The sequence below is a fragment of the Leuciscus leuciscus genome, assembly GCF_965113295.1.
Source record: "Leuciscus leuciscus genome assembly, chromosome: 1".
NCBI lineage: Eukaryota > Metazoa > Chordata > Actinopteri > Cypriniformes > Leuciscidae > Leuciscus > Leuciscus leuciscus.
Genome location: NC_138725.1, coordinates 2,719,107 through 2,736,759, shown reverse-complemented (window position 1 = coordinate 2,736,759; position 17,653 = coordinate 2,719,107). Strand labels below are relative to the sequence as shown.

The 17,653-nt window shown below is 40.8% G+C and overlaps 1 protein-coding gene across 1 annotated transcript in view; it reads left to right on the top strand.

The window, feature by feature from the left end:
• LOC309478494 (uncharacterized protein) overlaps window positions 1–17,653 on the top strand; it is a gene marked incomplete at its 3' end in the record, with an annotated part of 405,172 nt that overhangs the window by 100,462 nt on the left and 287,057 nt on the right. Inside the window, exons 5-6 of the mRNA XM_082142080.1 lie at window positions 14,895–15,197; window positions 15,275–15,640. Coding sequence (XP_081998206.1) covers window positions 14,895–15,197; window positions 15,275–15,640 — 669 coding nt within the window. The remainder of the gene's footprint in view (window positions 1–14,894; window positions 15,198–15,274; window positions 15,641–17,653) is intronic.

Genomic DNA, 17,653 nt, shown 5'->3' with positions numbered 1-17,653 from the left:
GTGAGAGAGAAAACCACTGCAGGATGTTGAGTGACTCACCGAGGAAAAGTTAAGTGCACCCTTCCATTTATTACCCGTTGAGAAAACCACATTTGAAGATTGACCATCACCAGTGTGCAACTAACCTTTGTTTGCGGGCAGTGTGTGTGATCTTGTTGACAGAACGAAGCGTAGTAACTGAAACAGCTGGGAGGATTGTTGATGTGTTCATGCTGATCTTCTGAAAACATTATTCCTCGAGTCATCCACCCTACAGAGAGAAGAGAAACGAGTCGATTAATCACTGTGGAGATGAAGTGAGTTTGCAGTGTCTGAAAGAGTGAAGCGCACCCGTGTGAAGATTTATAAGAGTGATTTATGCACAAGTGTGGTGAGATCAAACGACTGCGTTTCCTCTGAAACTTTGATGGATGAATATTGACTTATGACTGTGAAGATTCTTTCAAATTGATCTGCCTAAAGCTGTGTCCAGGTTCCCACTTGAGTGTATGGTGGGAGGAAAGAGCTCAACGCACCCCGAGTACCACACTCCACGAGCACTGTCTCTCACGTCCACGAAAGTCCAGTCTCACGAACTCTCCCAACGACGCCGCTCTGCTACGCACGGAACGAGAGTAAAGGCGGGTAAATTACCACAGTCCTGTCTCACTTGTTATTGCCTGATCCACCGTCACTGTCTGTCCCTCAGAAGAGGTGAGGAAGCTGCTGTCATTCGATCGGCTGTTCCATGAACACGTCCCCAAGCCGAGTCTGAGCACCGTCACTGTCTGTCCCTCCGAAGAGGTGAGGAAGCTGCTGTCATTCGATCGGCTGTTCCATGAACACGTCCCCAAGCCGAGTCTGAGCACCGTCACTGTCTGTCCCCCCGAAGAGGTGAGGAAGCTGCTGTCATTCGATCGGCTGTTCCATGAACACGTCCCCAAGCCGAGTCTGAGCATCGTCACTGTCTGTCCCTCCGAAGAGGTGAGGAAGCTGCTGTCATTCGATCGGCTGTTCCATGAACACGTCCCCAAGCCGAGTCTGAGCACCGTCACTGTCTGTCCCTCCGAAGAGGTGAGGAAGCTGCTGTCATTCGATCGGCTGTTCCATGAACACGTCCCCAAGCCGAGTCTGAGCACCGTCACTGTCTGTCCCTCCGAAGAGGTGAGGAAGCTGCTGTCATTCGATCGGCTGTTCCATGAACACGTCCCCAAGCCGAGTCTGAGCACCGTCACTGTCTGTCCCTCCGAAGAGGTGAGGAAGCTGCTGTCATTTGATCGGCTGTTCCATGAACACGTCCCCAAGCCGAGTCTGAGCATCGTCACTGTCTGTCCCTCCGAAGAGGTGAGGAAGCTGCTGTCATTCGATCGGCTGTTCCATGAACACGTCCCCAACCTGAGTCTGAGCACCGTCACTGTCTGTCCCTCCGAAGAGGTGAGGAAGCTGCTGTTATTCGATCGGCTGTCCTAAGAACACCTTCACGAGCCGAATACTTACCTGCTCTGTCCGTGGGGAAAGCTGAAGGCGAGAAGCCTCGGTCCGTCCTACAGGTACATTTCGACGAGTCAAGGAAACGAGAAGAAATTTCTGTCTGTCCCATAAGCACCTTTCTGACGAGTCGAAAAGACGAGAAGAAGCCATTGTCCCACCCACGAGCCAGTAGAGAAGAGGAAAATTTCCCCCCCAGTTCCTCTTCCCCAACCGGGTTCCAGCCACGAATATTCTCAGCACTGTTTTTATTCTTTTAAATTAATAAAAGACCTACCTTTAAAAGTCATCCTGTTGTCTGCCTCTGGTGTCTGCTCCTCCGGAGTGTAGTAATTGTCCCTCGGCCCTAACATCGGTTACAATAATCTAGCAAATTATAGACCCATTTCAAATCTTCCATTTATGTCTAAAATATTAGAAAAAGTGGTGTCCGCTCAACTGGGCTCTTTCTTGCAACAAAATGAGATCAATGAAAAGTTTCAGTCTGGATTCAGACCGCATCATAGCACTGAAACTGCGCTCGTTAAAATCACAAATGATTTACTTTTAGCTTCTGACCAAGGCTGTATCTCAATACTAGTTTTACTTGATCTTAGTGCTGCGTTCGATACTATAGATCACACAATACTCTTAGATCGACTACAAAATTATACTGGTGTTCAAGGACAAGCACTAAGCTGGTTCAAATCATACCTATCTGACCGCTACCATTTTGTCTATTTAAATGGAGAAAAATCGATCATAACTCCAGTAAACTATGGAGTGCCGCAGGGATCTGTATTAGGCCCTCTGTTATTTTCAATATATATGATGCCACTTGGAAATATTATAAGGAAACATGGAATTAGTTTCCATTGTTATGCTGATGACACTCAAATATATATTTCATCACGGCCGGATGAAAACGCTAAATTTTCCAAATTGACAGAGTGTGTTAAAGATATAAAAGATTGGATGACGCGTAATTTTCTTTTATTAAATCCAGACAAGACAGAGGTAATACTTATCGGTTCAAAAAAACGCCCTCAAAACCTCGCACAATACAACTTTAACATCATAGGATGTCCTGTTACTTTATCCTCTGCAGTAAAAGACCTGGGTGTTATACTCGATTGCAACCTGTCTTTTGAAAATCATATTTCATATGTTACAAAAACAGCCTTTTTCCACCTTAGAAACATTGCTAAGCTACGTAATATGCTATCAGTTTCTGATGCAGAAAAGTTAGTTCATGCATTCATGACCTCGAGACTGGATTACTGTAATGCTTTATTAGCTGGTTGTCCTGCATCCTCAATAAACAAGCTACAGTTAGTCCAAAATGCCGCCGCTAGAGTTCTTACGAGATCAAGAAAATATGATCATATAACACCGATTTTATCATCACTGCATTGGTTACCTATAAAGTTCCGTATTAATTACAAGGTATTGCTACTGACTTATAAAGCCCTAAACGGCATATCTCCAGTCTATTTAACGGATCTTCTATCGCCCTATAATCCATCGCGCTCTTTAAGATCACTAAATTCAAGGCTTTTGGTCATACCTAGGATATCCAGAACCACCAAAGGAGGGAGAGCATTTTCACATTTGGCTCCAAAACTCTGGAATAGTCTTCCTGATACTGTTCGTTGCTCAGACTCGCTCTCCCAGTTTAAAACTAGATTAAAGTCGCATCTCTTCAGCCAGGCATTCATATAATCCTACAGTTCAAACTACAATCCGGCCTCTAGCTCATAAATGCCAGAGGAGAACTGGCCCCCGACTGAGCCTGGGTTCTCCCATGGTTTTTTTCTTCATTAGGTCACCTGATGGAGTTTTAGGACACCATTAGGTCACTTGATGAAGTTTTTCGGTTCCTTGCCACTGTTGCCTTTGGCTTGCTCAGTTGGGGATATTTTGGGGATATTTAATTTAATTTTATCAATCAATAAATTCCTCTTGAAACAAACTTTGTTGTATTATTTTAATTTAATACTGTGAAGCTGCTTTGATACAATCTGTATTGTGAAAAGCGCTATACAAATAAACTTGACTTGACTTAACAGAATTGTTTTATACAATTAGTGTACATAGAATCTGTGAAATGCTTATGGATTATTAAATGTTATAACATATATATTATACACATATGTTATATTTATAAGTATTTATACCATATATGGTGCACTTATTATAAATGTTGTAAACACTGATTTATTTTTTCACACAGGTAAAGGATTCACACAGGTAAAGTAATCAACAGGTTTATTTGCAGAAGTATGTGATCGCAGCGATGGAAGCAGGAGAGTAACTGATGAATACAGTGTTCAGGATAGATGTCTGTTCTGAAATGGAGATCGAGGCAATGACTGAAGACGGATGAAGGAAGCAGAGATGACTGAAGACCAGTTGTTCAGGTAGGTATCGTGCAGGTAAGGAGTCAGGTAAGTGCATGCAGGTGAGGGCCAGAGAGGATGATGGGAAATGTAGTGAGGAGGTGGTGACTAGCTGGTGACCGTGACAAAGTGCACCATAAGTGAATAAAAACCCTCACCATTTATCCGGGCTTGGGACTGGCAGGGGCGCCGCCAGGAATTTTGAGCTCCATGACAAAAAAATCAAATTGTGCCCCCTCTGCGCAGCTGTTGTCCCCACATCTCTAGGATCTTACTGTCCCATCAAAAGCTTTACATAACTTTAATCAAAGGCTTGCAACTGTCTTGCTTCTTGTATTCAATACTAGTACTAGCACAATATTTACTGCTGGTGATTAGTAAATGCAAGTCTGCATACAGTATGCAGTTCACTATTTGATGCAAGATTAAAAGCCACTATAAAAATGTCCTTAAGGCAATCCTTTACAGTCTCAATGTATGTAAAATGAATGACAGATTTTAAAAAAAGAAAACGAAAAAACCTATATATATTAACTTTTTAATTAAAATAAATTAACATCATCATCTCAAAACAATGAAAACAGCAGATTTTTTAACCTAACTGGCACTGCACATATATGCCAACAACAAAATAAAGTTGACGTATAAAACGGAATTTCCACATCAGGGTTATTATAGTGCTACAAAACAGATCAAGCGATCACTAAATCAATAGGTTTTGAGGTCTGGAATGATGGGAAATGAACGCATCAAACTGGATTATTTTAATATTGTCTGTAACTTACATGCAGGTTGAGGTAAGCTACTCATTGTTTCTAACTGCATCCAGTACAGACAAGAGGTTGTTTTTTTATTTATTTTTTATTTATGTCATAATGGTCATTATGTGAGAAAATAATTTGTGTTTGATTTCTGTCATTAATAAATATTTCATTTTCTTTTTTGTTATGGTAAAAAAAGCAAGAGAGACAGTCTTGGCAAGAGAGGAGTAGTTATGGGGAGACTGGGGTGCTGCTACTCCTCTGTTGTTAAGTCTGCTAAAAGGGGCATGGACAATGATTTAATATGAATATCTTGCTAAATGTTTCCCTGCACTGATTAAATGTTGATGAAATGTAGGCTAACACTAGCCTACAGCTAGCTAGCTTATTTCACTATGGACAACAGGGTAATACCACTCACAGACTAAAGGCTACCCACCTTTCTTGGTGAAAAAATGGGTTACAGACTGACACCCTTTCTTTTGTCTTTCCTCTCTCTCTTTTCTCTATCCTTTTTTGAAAACCAGATTTTCTTTTACTATGCAACTGTGTTTCTGTGTTTCTGGCGCATCGACTGACTGTCTGCAACTAAACACATCACTGATGAGTGCGCTAAGGCAGGACCAAACCATTTCATGCAGATACAGGGGGGTGGTCGGTCAATATGGATGTTTACTTTTTGGTCGATGGGGATATTTAACTTTTATTGCCAAAATAAGTAAAATCAAAGACATTCATTTTAATATTATTTGAAATATACTCAATGATGATGTTTTATATAGTGTATAATACAATTTTTAAATGAGTTTTTACCTATTTGTTGGGGCCCCTGTCAGTCAGTTGGAATTGTCCTAACTTTTCCCCCCTATACGGCGCCCATGGCTTCCCCTGCCAAACTACACTAGTTTTAGCAATAGTTCCGCGATTATACAACATGATTGTTGTATCGGATTTTGCTGCCTCTAGGGGTGTAAGCTTCCCCCAATAGATCCCATACAATTGTTAAATTGGCTACAGCAACACGCTTGTTGCAACGTGTCCTTGCTTGCTCCAGCTTGGGGTGATGCTTCCCCCATAAGATTGGATCTACAGTGCTCAACATATGACGCTAACATCAGGATGTAACCATTCTTTCAGCATCAGTCGTGGTGGGGGAGTGTGTAAAAAATAAATAACAAAAAATAATATATATATATATATCTTTTTTTTTTTCTTGGTTTCTACAGAAGTAAACTACAACCAAGTATAACAAGGTTATGACATCATTGACAGGTGACCGTGTACGCAGTACACGTCAACAAATAACTTGTCTAGTGATTGGAATTTATTCAAACCTACACATATTTGTGACTAAATATATCCAAGCATCAGCATCACGCGTGTTACATTAAACCATCCAGCTGTATTAATGACATGTGTTACTAATTCTGTAAGAAGATATTTAGAAAAATGTCTGTAACCAAACAGTTGATGGACCCCATTGACTTCCATAGTATTTTTTTTTTCCTACTATGGAAGTCATTGGGGTCCATCAACTGTTTGGTTACCTAGATTTTTCAAAATATCTTCTTTTGTGTTCAGCAGAAAAATGAAATTCATACAGGTTTGAAACAACTTGAGGGTGAGTAAATGATGACAGAATTTTCATTTTTGGGTGAACTATCCCTTGAAGGTCCTGGTCTGATGGGGCCAGCATGATAACATCATCCGAAAAGAGCAGAGATGAAATCGTGTGGTCCCCAAACCTGACACCTTCCATAAAAATTATGAACAGAACCGGCCACTTTCCATTTATAATCTTGCTCAGCCAATCACAGGTTGACATCAAATATAAAAAGACCAATCTTGCCCTCCTATTTTGCTGTCAAGTGAAGTTCCCCTCCATCCCCCCCCCCACCATCACCAGATTGGCTCCCATCCACTCGTCCGTGGGTAGGCTCCGCCCCTACCTCTATCATCAGGCAGGCCCTACCAGTTAACTTCAAGACCTGGACGAGGGGACGGGGCCTATGCCAAATAACTTAATACATATTTACATATTTATTTTGTCTGTAAATCATTTAACAAAATTAAATTCATTCATACGAGAATCCTCCTGAGTCTTTTTGGTAGAAACAAAGGAGATCATGATAAGGGGTGGGAACTGTAAAAAAAAAAAATAAAAAAAAAAAAAAATTCTGGATTCTATTAACCCTCTGAGGTCGAGAAACGCGCCGACGCGTTTTGCTGGATTTTTTTCACATAGCAGCAACATAAACTTAAATTACTCCGTCATTTATGGTTATACAGAAAAAAGAAATATAAAAAAATAATCTGTGATATTTCTACTTTTGTATGTGTCCACTTACAATCAAATCAAAACATTGTGCTTTTGTAAAATAAAGAAAATAAACAGGGTGTGCGTTCTGCCTCTCCGTCGCGGTGAACTTTTTTTTCTTGAGCACGTCTATAAACTGAAACAAAACTCAGCGAATACTTGTCACACATTTATGAGCCATATACCTTTATACACATTTAAGTGTGTACTTTTAAATGATCAGATTCAAACTGAAAACAAATATTCTCTGTTTAAGTAATTTGTATAAAACCAACAGGATGTCCAGTATCTCAAACGCTTGCTAATTACTTTTTAATTCGACACGCCCACTCGCGCAAAAGTGATTCACATGCAAATCTCCACATGGAACGCGAACGCCCTCGTTACCTCAAACACAAAACACCAAAACACTTCACAAGTCTCTGCTTTTCGTCGAGTTTGGAAGACACGTCTGAGCTTACATTGGATTTACCTCAGAAGAAGAAGAACGCGATTTGAAGACAAGAAAGATGTAAGGTAAGAAATTCTTACTTATTAGTTTATGGTATTGTTGCATAAACTTCACATTGCAGTTGAACTGTTGCTAGATATATGGTGAATATTATACTATTTAGACCCGTGTTTCCTGTTAAATACTGTTTGTGGATATCTGCTCAAACATAGATATGTATAACCATAATGTTTAATATTTTGGAGCGCGATGGCGTTTGAATGTATCATATTTTGGAGCGCGCTGTGGGTTTTAATGTATCATATTTTGGAGCGCGATTGCGTTTGAAAGGAAAAATGCACCAAACATTAGGCTTTATGTTTTTACTATTATCTCATTTCATATCATCATAACGAATGGAAACATTTGAAGTAACATATGATAATCAATATATTTTTCTCTAGCATAGTTGTTCTTGAAATCTTTTGGAAGATTTAATTTATTGTTATTATTATTTTATGCAGCACTGCGTAGCCTATGCCTACAAGGCACAACAAACCTGGTGTTCATTATATATTGTTGGAAACGTGTGTGTGTGTGTGTGTATTCTGTGAATTTTAAAAAGAAATTTTAACCAGAAAAATCTAAAATCTATTCCCAAAATCGTGCAGCCCTATAGTTTCTCTTGATATCAGTATGTTCACAGTTTTTTCTTTATTTTCTTTTCTTTCAGGGACCAGATGCAACTGAGTCCTGCTGACTTCAACATTCACATGAGTCTCTGTACATGAACATGGTAAAGTGAAAATCAAACACCTTGGAAATGAAAGGTATGTACAATGTTTTTAGGAATGGCACAAAGGTCTCTGTCTTTGGATCATTGTTTTCAATGTGCTCTTTTGTCATTTGTATTTTTGGATTGTGTTGTGTTGTGAATAAATCCAAACAATCTAAAAGCCATTCTTTTTTAAATCTCCTCATTCTTTGTGCAAGGTTGCTCTGAATGACAGGGCCTGATCGCTCCTAATTGGGCAGTTAGGGGAGTGTCTTTGTCTTTCTCAGGTGTTTAAAGCTTACATATTAATGAGATGATCACGCCTCTTCGCATATGGCTTTGTCACACAAAACACGTCTTAGAAATTTTAAATCAATATATTGTCTTATCTGAATGAGCAGTCAGGGTGATTTTCACATAGTTTTGGAGCAAATATTCTAGGCTATGTCATACAATTTTCAAAAGTCTTGTGAAGAAATAATCAGTATGGGTTTCATGGCCTTATTTCAGTGAGAATTTTTTTTTGTATTTTCACAAACCACGCATAAATGTCATTATCTCAAAACTACAAACTTTTACATACATGCTGCTGATATATTACTGTAGCAGAGTTTGTGCTGAATACAGTGTAATTAGACTTTAGCCATGACAATGTCACTAGTAACAGAAAAAAACACAAATGTCAGAGCATGTCAGAACACCTCCAGAGCCCAGAAAACAGCTCAGACCTCAGAGGGTTAACGATATTTTTAGTTCAGTTTAATTTTAAGGAAGGAATATTTGGCAAAATTCCATTGCCAGATGATGAGAATTTTTATAATAAATAGATTTCTCTTTACAGCGAGGTGTCTGTGGGCTGTGCTCTAAGTGTGACATTACATGATTTCCGTTGTGTTTTCATAGCTGTGATCTCACTGTTGAGGTCTGGAAACATGTTACTGCTGAGTGTGAGAACTCACAGTTTGACCACAATAGAGCCGTGATCATCTCTGAACCCAGTTGATGAATTTAAAGACTGCCCTTCTGCTGGTTCTGGCATCGGTCAAGAGAGTTGGCGATCTGTCTTATCTGCTCTTTCAGTGGACGCATCGTGCCTCGAGTTTGGGCCTAATTTCCAGTCATCCTTAGACCAAGACGAGGCTATTTGCTGAAGGTGCTTTCCACACCCTTTAGAGAACAGGTCATCTCATTGGAAAGTGGACAAATTTAATCCTAATCCGTGTAATCTTGGGCTTGCAGTGCCCTATATGCTGAAAGGGTCCCTAAGAAGAGATCAGTGCCCTATAGGGGTGAGGGCCCACTCCACCTGGGGAATGGTCTCCTCTTGGGCTGGCAGTGCCTTATATGGGTGAGGGCCCACTCCACCTGGGGAATGGCCTCCTCTTGGGCTGGCAGTGCCTTATAGGGGTGAGGGCCCACTCCACCTGGGGAATGGTCTCCTCTTGGGCTGGCAGTGCCTTATAGGGGTGAGGGCCCACTCCACCTGGGGAATGGTCTCCTCTTGGGCTGGCAGTGCCTTATAGGGGTGAGGGCCCACTCCACCAGGGGAATGGCCTTCTCTTGGGCTGGCAGTGCCTTATAGGGGTGAGGGACCACTCCACCAGGGGAATGGCCTCCTCTTGGGCTGGCAGTGCCTTATAGGGGTGAGGGCCCACTTCACCTGGGGAATGGTCTCCTCTTGGGCTGGCAGTGCCTTATAGGGGTGAGGGACCACTCCACCATTTTCCACTAAAAACAGACAACCTTTTATGCGTTTTGGGCGTTTATTTACGGCGTATATTTACGGGCATTTTTATACGTTATTTTCAAAGTGCACATTTAAAAAAATTATACCGCTCTCTTCTCCATGTAAACTACAAAGACATGAATCTGTGAAAACAGTGATGTCATGCGCATGTGTATTACGTGTTCAGTCTATAGGCATGCATGTTTGGTGCGAGTATGTGCACAGGTGTGTAGTGTTTCTTCACAAAGTCACATCGCCATCTACTGGCATGATCATAGAGCGATTTAAGTAGTTTTCGCGGATCCGTGTGAAGTCATTGTTTTGACTACATTGATGTCTGTACAAAGGAAGAACTTTTCTGTTTTTATGTTGTTGTGTAAACATACAAGTGTTACTTTATATCAGTGGTTCCCAAAGTGGGGGTCCCGGCGCAGGGGTCGTGAGATGATTTCTTTAAAAAAAAGTGAAAAAAATATATAGGCCCTATATATTTTTGTTGCAATTAATTTAACCCTTTCGCACGTACGATCACACCGGGTAGATTTTCTGTTTGGCGAGTAAATCTCAAAAGGCTATTCGCCACACTGGCGGGTGAATGTTCATACCAAAATATAAAAATTTTGCCTCTTCTGCTCTTCTGCCTCTAAGAACGAGCAGAGAGAGAGAGAGAGCGAGAGCGAGAGCCCCGGCCGCGCGCGCATGCGCGCGCACTCACTATTCAGAGCGGCCCAGTGTCAAGCTTCCCCCATACTTTTTGACAAGCGTCCTTGACAGGACGGCCAGAGCTTCTTTGCAGCTCAAGTCGGCGGCGGTGTGTACACAGTTAACGCTCTATCTGTTGACGGCGCTGAGGAAAAAGCTCCCGCCACTGGAAGAAGCGGTCGCCGCCCATTTGTGTCCTGCTGGCAGTTGGAAGGTTGCGCACCCATCTAAGCCGTGCAGAACGTCTTCAGCACTCGCGGATCGTGCATACTCTGCCGCTGGCCAGGCTGCTTCTGCTTTACACACCATGGCCGTTCTTTTCTCGAGAAAAGGAGTTTTCCCATAGCGTTCGCAACGCAATACTCGTTCCCTTATCTCTCAGGGAACCGAGGTTACGTTCTGCCTTCCCTTCCACATGAGTCAGGTAACAAAACTAAAAAAAAAAAAAAAAAAAATTATTTCACCCCAATGATAGTAATATTTCATATATTTCTCACATTTTGATCAATATATATATATATATATATATATATATATATATATATATATATATATATATATCGATTTTTTTATTATACATTTCAAATTTTGAATTTTTTTTTACATTTTTTTACATTTGTATTCAACATAATAGGCCTACCCTATTTTCTCAATTAAAAGTACTGAAATTAATGTATATATGACAAAAAAAAGGCTGTTTATTATTTTGGCCGGTAAAAAATATGCTTGGCTGGTGGATTTTTTCATCTACCAGTCCCCGTGGCAGGTGAGCCAAAAAGTTAATTTCGGACCCTGGGGTGGGGGAGGTGCGGGGTCGCGGGGCAGCAGCGCATTTATCATGGGGGTCGCGGGCTAAGAAGTTTGGGAACCCCTGCTTTATATGAGTGTGGACTTATATAGACACCAGCAGTGTTAATTTAACACTAGAGATTTTGCTAAATTGATAAATAAAACACAAAAAGAAAGAGCCTTGGGTGTTTTTATTATCGAAATTTCTGTTCTCGTGTTCTTTCTGATCTAATGTTTTCTAGCATTATACCTGAGGGAGTGTCAATGTTATTTCGTTTTGAATGCATTTCTTATTTTTCTTCAACTTCCTCTAGGTTCATTGCATTTTTTTATTCAGCGCCACAAGAACAGTACATGGTCAAATGGTGATATTGTTAACAACATTAGCTGACAAGAAAAAAATTTATTATAATAATTACAGTTTTCTGTATTAAGTAATCTCAAGTAAATACAATGATAAAACTTGTATTTTGATCAATCAAACGCCATTTCATGACACACAACACTGTCATTATTAACAGGAGCGCTTGTCACGGTTCATGAATTCACTGTTTCCTTCTTGTCTCATGTGTTTGATGTCTCCAGTGTGTGTGTGTATCCAGTCCCAGTCGGAGGTTCATTCGTGTCTTCATTTCCTGTTTCGTGTTCTACTGGTTTTCGTTCGTCACCTGGATTACTTCACTGTTTCATCGTCACGTCACCTCACCACCGGATTGCTGACCATCTTGTCCCTGCGTCACCAGCCTGCTAGAGACTCTGTACTTTCATCATTTCTTCCATTAAAAGAGTTTTACTTGCATCTTTGCTTCCGTTTCATTGTTCGTGACAGCGCTAGAGGGCGCTTGACCGTAAAACGTAACTATAGGTGGTAATAAGCTGTTATTACTGTAATAAGCTCATACGACCTTCTCTATTAATCACTTTCACCCTCTTTTATCCAGTCTAAAGAACTCGGTTCAACAAAATCACTGCCCACTTACAAGATTATGAAACAACAAAACTTCCAAGAACGCATTTATTTATTTATTTATTTATGTGTGTGTGTATATGTTAATGTATCAAGCCTTTTTAAACCATCTAACACACATGTTGGTGCTGTCCCGCTTGTTGCAGAAATGATCTGTTTAGTGGTGAGACTGCAATGAAAAGCAAAACCCCTTGTCTTTGAAGTACTTTATTCTTGCAAGAAGGCCATTCACACACAGACTTCAGAGCTTTCTGCTGCCTTTTCATTCACCCCTCACACCTCACTCTGCTGTGTTCCTGTTATGTTCACATTTACATTTACATTTATTCATTTAGCTGACGCTTTTATCCAAAGCGACTTACAATTGCTATATATGTCAGAGGTCGCACGCCTCTGGAGCAACTAGGGGTTAAGTGTCTTGCTCAGGGACACATTGGTGTCTCACAGTGGATTCGAACCCGGGTCTCTCACACCAAAGGCATGTGTCTTATCCATTGCGCCGCCACCACCACCAGAAACTTTTCATTTCTGAAAGAAGATCTGTATCATACAGTGGTTAAAGTAGGATTTGGCAGGTAAGGGAACCCTCAAATATTGTGCATGCAACAGGGAAAAATGACTGATGACACCGTGGGACAACATATTGAGTATCGTGGTATACAAATACTTTTTGGCACAAGAGTGTCACTGTGGCACCACGTATCAGGGTGGGGGACTGTTTCTAAGAAATGGCAGGATGTGGAGTTGACATGTAACACCTTTTGTTGCAAAGATCTTCAGCTCACATTTGAAGACAGTACACAGTAATTTTCCACGAAACTATTGTATGTTGTCATGCAAGCACATACATTGCATGAACTAAATTTATTTTTTCCTAACACCACTGAGGTTTTTTTCTGCACAATATTTGCATTGAGATTTAAAGCTTCATGAAGCTTCATCTCAACTTCAGGTTCACTTAGCTCAACAGTTATACGGTATATTAGCAATAATGATTATTTTCATCCTTCATTCTGAACCCTGTCTGAAATGACTGGTGATAGTGGCGTGTCTCTTAAGGCTTGACAGTGAAACTGGTTAATGTCATTGCATATTTTGAAAACATTCATATGTAACTATCATTTACAGACAAAGCATTATGAAATAATTCACAAATAATTAGCATTATGAAATAATTCACAAATAATTTTAAGTTGCTGCTTCATGTTTCAACAAAAGTTTCTTCACAAACTGTACATTACATTATGCCTCGTTTACAAAACAATCTGCAGTAAATTAAATCTTGAGTTAAATAGTTAACACATTTCATTTGCTTTTCATAAGCAAATTGTTTACAAAACAAAAAAACGTGTGACTTCGAGACGCGCGCGCGCACACACACACACACACACACACACACACACACACACACACACACACACACACACACACACACACACACATCAAGAATCAGTATACGAGTCTCAACAACAGTGACAATCAACAAAATATTCAGATAAACAGATCAACTCTGACATCACAAAACAAGCTACTAAACAAATCACAAGAACTACAGAAAAAAAATGAAAATACTAAGACGTTGCATCTGCATAATTTATTCATGCTACAATGCATGCTGGGAGTCATGGACGAGCTTTGATTGGTGGTTCCCATCATGCACTGCAACATTAGGCTTTATGTTTATTTCACCAGTGATGTCTGTGACACAAAGTAATTGTAGTCTGACTACAAGTATATTAAAATGTAATGTAATCTAATTACAAGTACTATATATTTGGAATCTGATTATTTAATCCAGATTACATGAACCAGTTCCTACCCCGGGTTTACATCCAACACTCAACACATTACATGGGGGTTTTGTAGAGGAAAGTTGAGTGTCACTCAGAGTCAAGACCATTCAAGACCACAGAGCAAAATCCTCAGTGTTAAAGTACACAGTTCAGAGTCTATATGAGCCCAATCTACAGAGAGGACAAAGTTACACTGGTATAGTGTCACTATATAGCAACGGATTTAAACACTCGGTTGGTCAGATGAGAGGAAGTTAATAACCACAGGAGGAGCTGATGATGTTTAAAGGAGGAGCTGTAACTATATATAATGAAGAGGAAGACTGACAGAAACAGAAAATGGCTGATAAGTGTGATCTGTGTCTGCTGGGACTGATCATTCTCTCTTCACTTCTCACAGGTAAAGAAATCTGTATTTTCTCTAAAGACATTTAGTGGAATTAGCCTGGAAAGAGTTCATTTGAACATGCTCAGTTTATTCTTGCACACATTCACGTTGTGATCTCAGAGTTGTGTATTGATACACACAGATCATACTGTATTATTCCTGATACTGGACATAGTGTCACTCAAACATCTGATGATGAAGAATTATCTTCATATTAAGAGTGTGTCAGTGATTTGAACAGCTCTCTGATAAAGACTAATAGTTTATTCTGGAGAGTGTGTTGTTTGCTTTAAGTCAGGAAAAATACTATGATTTAAAACTTCTGCTTTTTATGCTGGTGTGTTTTATGTTTCATTTATTAATATATATCATAATGATCACTGAGATATACTGTGTTTCAGGAACCAGTGGAGTGGATTATTTGTTCATCAGTTCTGGTGTAAATGTCTCTCTGTCCTGTAATAAAGCTCTTTCTGACTGCAACTCAACTACATGGACCTACTATAACAGACATTCTGCATCAGTTGAACTGATTGATCGAGGGATAAAGAATAAAGACACAGAGAGACTGAGTCTGGAGTCTGACTGCTCTCTGAACATCAAGAACGTCACAGGAGAAGATTATGGATCTTACAGCTGCAGTCAATATGTGAATGGACAGAAACAACGAACTGATGCTGATGTTTATCTGCATGTTCTTCATGGTAATTTTATGATTGTGTGGTAAATTTAAGAACTCAGATGATGATTGAAGAGTCTGTGATTTGTGTCTTGTGTTCAGTTTCAGTGTCTCCATCATCATCATCATCATCATCATCATCATCATCCTTACAGACTGAGATCAGTCCAGGCCGCTCTGTGACTCTCTCCTGTCAGTTGTATTCATATATTGGATACTCCTGTGATTTTTGGGTCCGTTCTAGGGGAATTTATGTGGGATTTGAGCTGTTGTGGGTGAATCAGGCTGGTGTTGATCTGAAGACAGACTCCAGATATCAGATATTATCATCATCAGATCCAGATCACTGTATCATCATCACTCTGACTACAACTCTCCTGAATGAAGATGACAACAGAGAGTGGAGATGTCAGCTTACTCACAGAAATCAACTCAAGACCTCAGTCAGATACACTGTCAAGTATTCAGGTGAGAAACAACACTGTAAAATATGATGTTAATGTCCTACAGATGATGTGTCTTGTAGCAAATTAGCACAAAAAAATTATTAATGAATCATAACTTGATAAAATTGATTATGAATATTTGGATCAGTTAATAGAATTAACTGAATGTAGTTAAATTAATATTACAGTCAATTAACCTGTTTGTGCCGTGAACACTCAGTGTTAATTGTTTATTAATTCTAAGAAATGTACATTTCCGGGGCATGGGAAATGTATTTCTTACTGTACAGTACTACTCAGAGCCTGTAGTCAAGATCTATGATTAGAGACTCCAGTTATGAGCTTGAGACACAGACAACTTTACGTGTGACATGAACAAGACTTTATTAACTAAACATTTAAACTACTCTAACATACACATACATACATGCATACAGTTTACCAAGGGAAAGAGAGCTGAAGCAGAATACTTAACCCCTTAACTGTCACCTGCCCGTTGTCACGGATTCAATCATCAATGACACCACTCCATCAATTTCAACTCAGCGCACCTGGTCCCGCTCGTCATCCCCGGAATTCTAATCGCTCCCACCTGCTCTTCATCATCACTCACCCTGATGCACGCTGTTCTTAAACCTCAGTCAACCTTCACTCAACGTCTGGTCTCGTCTTTCGTTACCTGACTCTCTGGTTCCTGGAGCTCGTTGTCCGGATTCAGATTTAGCATTCCTTCAAGTGGTTTACACCTTATCCTAACGTCCTGTTTATATCTCCTCTGCAGCGTCCGTGAAGTGGGTTTCCAGAGATTCACAATCACCTTCCTGTGTTTCTCCTGCACTGATCACAGACACTTCAAGTATCCTACAGTAAGACCCAGCGGATCCATTCAAGCTCTTCCATTATCACTCCTTCACACGTATCCCCGGGGACTTTGGATCTCCGTGTGACATCACGAGCCTTCAAGTATTCTGAAGTTGCTGATGCTTGTTAAATAAACATTGTCACTCTACCTTGGTGTCTTCGTTCATCAGTACAAACGTGACAGAAGACCGGACCACACTATGCAAGCTTCATCGGCTCATGATGTCCCGCTCCCCGGTGCAGAGACCGCTCAGGGTGCCACCGTATCGACTGCTCCGGTACGTTCGCCTCTCTCCGCTGCAGCCGCTGCATCATCCACTCCGCCCACTACACTCCAAGAAACCCTCGCTGAACTCAGTCGCACACTACAGAGCCTCAGACCCGCCTCCAATAGCCCTATGGCTCGACCCTCATCATATTCGGGAGAAGAGGAGTGCAGTGGATTCCTCTTACAGTGTTGACTTTACATGGAGATCCACGCCCATCAATTCACCTCTGAAAGAGCCAAGATAGCCTTTGTTATTTCATTACTCACAGGTCGTGCATTAAGTTGGGCACAAGCCTTATGGAATTCCAATGCACCTGCTCTACAATCGCTGAATTGTTTTGTGGAACATTTTCAAGTTGTCTTCGCGCAAACCTCGAATGCTGTTTCCATCCACGATCAGCTGCTACGCTTGCGTCAGGGCCGTTCTACGGTGTCCGACTATGCCCTGCAGTTCCGCACTATCGCCGCTAACAGTGGGTGGAATGAAGTTGCTTTAATGACTGCCTATCGACGTGGATTGAATCCAGACATCTGTCTGCAGCTCGCCATCTATGAAGATTCAATTGGAATTGAGAAACTAATTCAGCGATCAATCCTTATTGCTCAACATCGTACTGCTTGTCTCAGTTCTTCCACACCTTTTCCTCCGCGATCCTCTTCTGCCAGCAGTCCAAGATCGTTCACTGAATTCTCTTCACCACACTCCCCGTCTGTAAACTTCCCAGCTCCTGAGCCTATGGAGATCAGTGCAGGACATCTAACCACCACTGAGCGTACTCGCCGTCGCAACAATAATCTGTGCCTCTACTGCGGAGCTGCCGATCACTATCGCTTGGACTGTCCTATTCGCCCCAGGTGCTCGGCGGTGAGTACCATTGATCTTCCCTCTTCAGTTCCTAATCTGAC